Below are 1137 nucleotides of genomic sequence, written 5' to 3'. Positions count from 1 at the left end.
TACTATAAATTTTATGTTATTAGTTGGTAAAGGACACAACTTTAACAATGAAAATAATGATGTTAAAGTGTAAAGTGGTATAGACAGACCACTTTTTCCATATGAAACAGTATCACAAAATCTGCAAATCAGCACAGTTTTTAAAGTGATCTTTACTAATTTGATCCTCTTAATTATATTCAAAACTATATATACCAGTTGAAGGCAAGGTGTTATGTACTTGCAAATCGTTTGCAGCAACAATGAGTTCCTCCGCCTTCTTTGTCCTCTTCATGTGTGTTTGAGGTATCCATTTTATGAATCAATTTGCAGTTTCAAGTTCATATTAACATTATTAGAAAACAGTTGTATCTAGGAAAGCATACTAACATTATAACGCATTTGCAGGGTTGTTAGCAATGGAAGATTCACTATCCAATCTGACGAATGACAGTGTGAATTCAAGCTATAAAAACCCTAGGCTGTTGGGTGTGCGTAAGTTGAATCTTTGGAACGCCTTATCAAGAATTTCATGGTTAGGAATATGATGGTTATGATTTATATATTTGCAGGTATTCCGGAGAGAATAGGGCAAGGTTGTGCAAAAGAAGACATAGTAGTGAATCAGAGCCCCGAATCCCCCATGCCAAACGGAGTTCCATCATACAGTGTAGAAATTCAGAATTTGTGCAGCACAGGCTGCTCGATAGCACAAGTACACGTCACCTGCGGATGGTTCAGCTCTGCAGTAGAGATAGATCCAAAATTATTCAAGCGTTTGAGCTACAACGACTGCCTTGTCAACAATGGGCGTCCCATAAAAGCCGGAGGATCCGTATCCTTCGTTTATGCACAAACTTATAAATATCCCATTGCAGTCTCCTCTGTGAAATGTGTCTAATGACTAGCAAACCATCATACTGTATGCGAGAGGTTACAGCCTTGAGAATATTAAATAAAACTATGATCCATGCATGTGAGATTTGAGTAGAATGATCAATTATGGGATGGAGATTACATTAGATGATAAGCCTTTGCTTGAGTTTTCTATTTTAAGCAATAATTAGCATGTTGATCTGTTTGTTTCAAAAACACTTCATGCATTGTTTTCTCTGTAGATTGTTTTTTCTAAATCTGTCTTTGTATGAAGCAGATTCT

General features: G+C 36.4%; 1 protein-coding gene across 1 annotated transcript; it reads left to right on the top strand.

The window, feature by feature from the left end:
- Positions 1 to 398: 398 nt before the first annotated feature.
- LOC131858841 (protein TAPETUM DETERMINANT 1-like) lies at positions 399 to 880 on the top strand. The gene is made up of 2 exons (XM_059212298.1): positions 399 to 474; positions 552 to 880. The coding sequence occupies exons 1-2, from the start codon at positions 399 to 401 to the stop codon at positions 878 to 880; spliced, it is 405 nt and encodes a 134-aa protein (XP_059068281.1).
- Positions 881 to 1137: the final 257 nt, after the last annotated feature.

This window comes from Cryptomeria japonica, chromosome 10 (assembly GCF_030272615.1).
Source record: "Cryptomeria japonica chromosome 10, Sugi_1.0, whole genome shotgun sequence".
Taxonomy (NCBI): domain Eukaryota; kingdom Viridiplantae; phylum Streptophyta; class Pinopsida; order Cupressales; family Cupressaceae; genus Cryptomeria; species Cryptomeria japonica.
This window is presented reverse-complemented; position numbering and strand designations above follow the sequence as displayed.

Coding starts and splice junctions, on each gene's coding strand:
- LOC131858841 (XM_059212298.1), top strand. CDS start 399: ATGGAAGATTCACTATCCAATCTGACGAATGACAGTGTGAATTCAAGC. Junction 475..551: donor CCCTAGGCTGTTGGGTGTGC/GTAAGTTGAATC, acceptor ATATATTTGCAG/GTATTCCGGAGAGAATAGGG.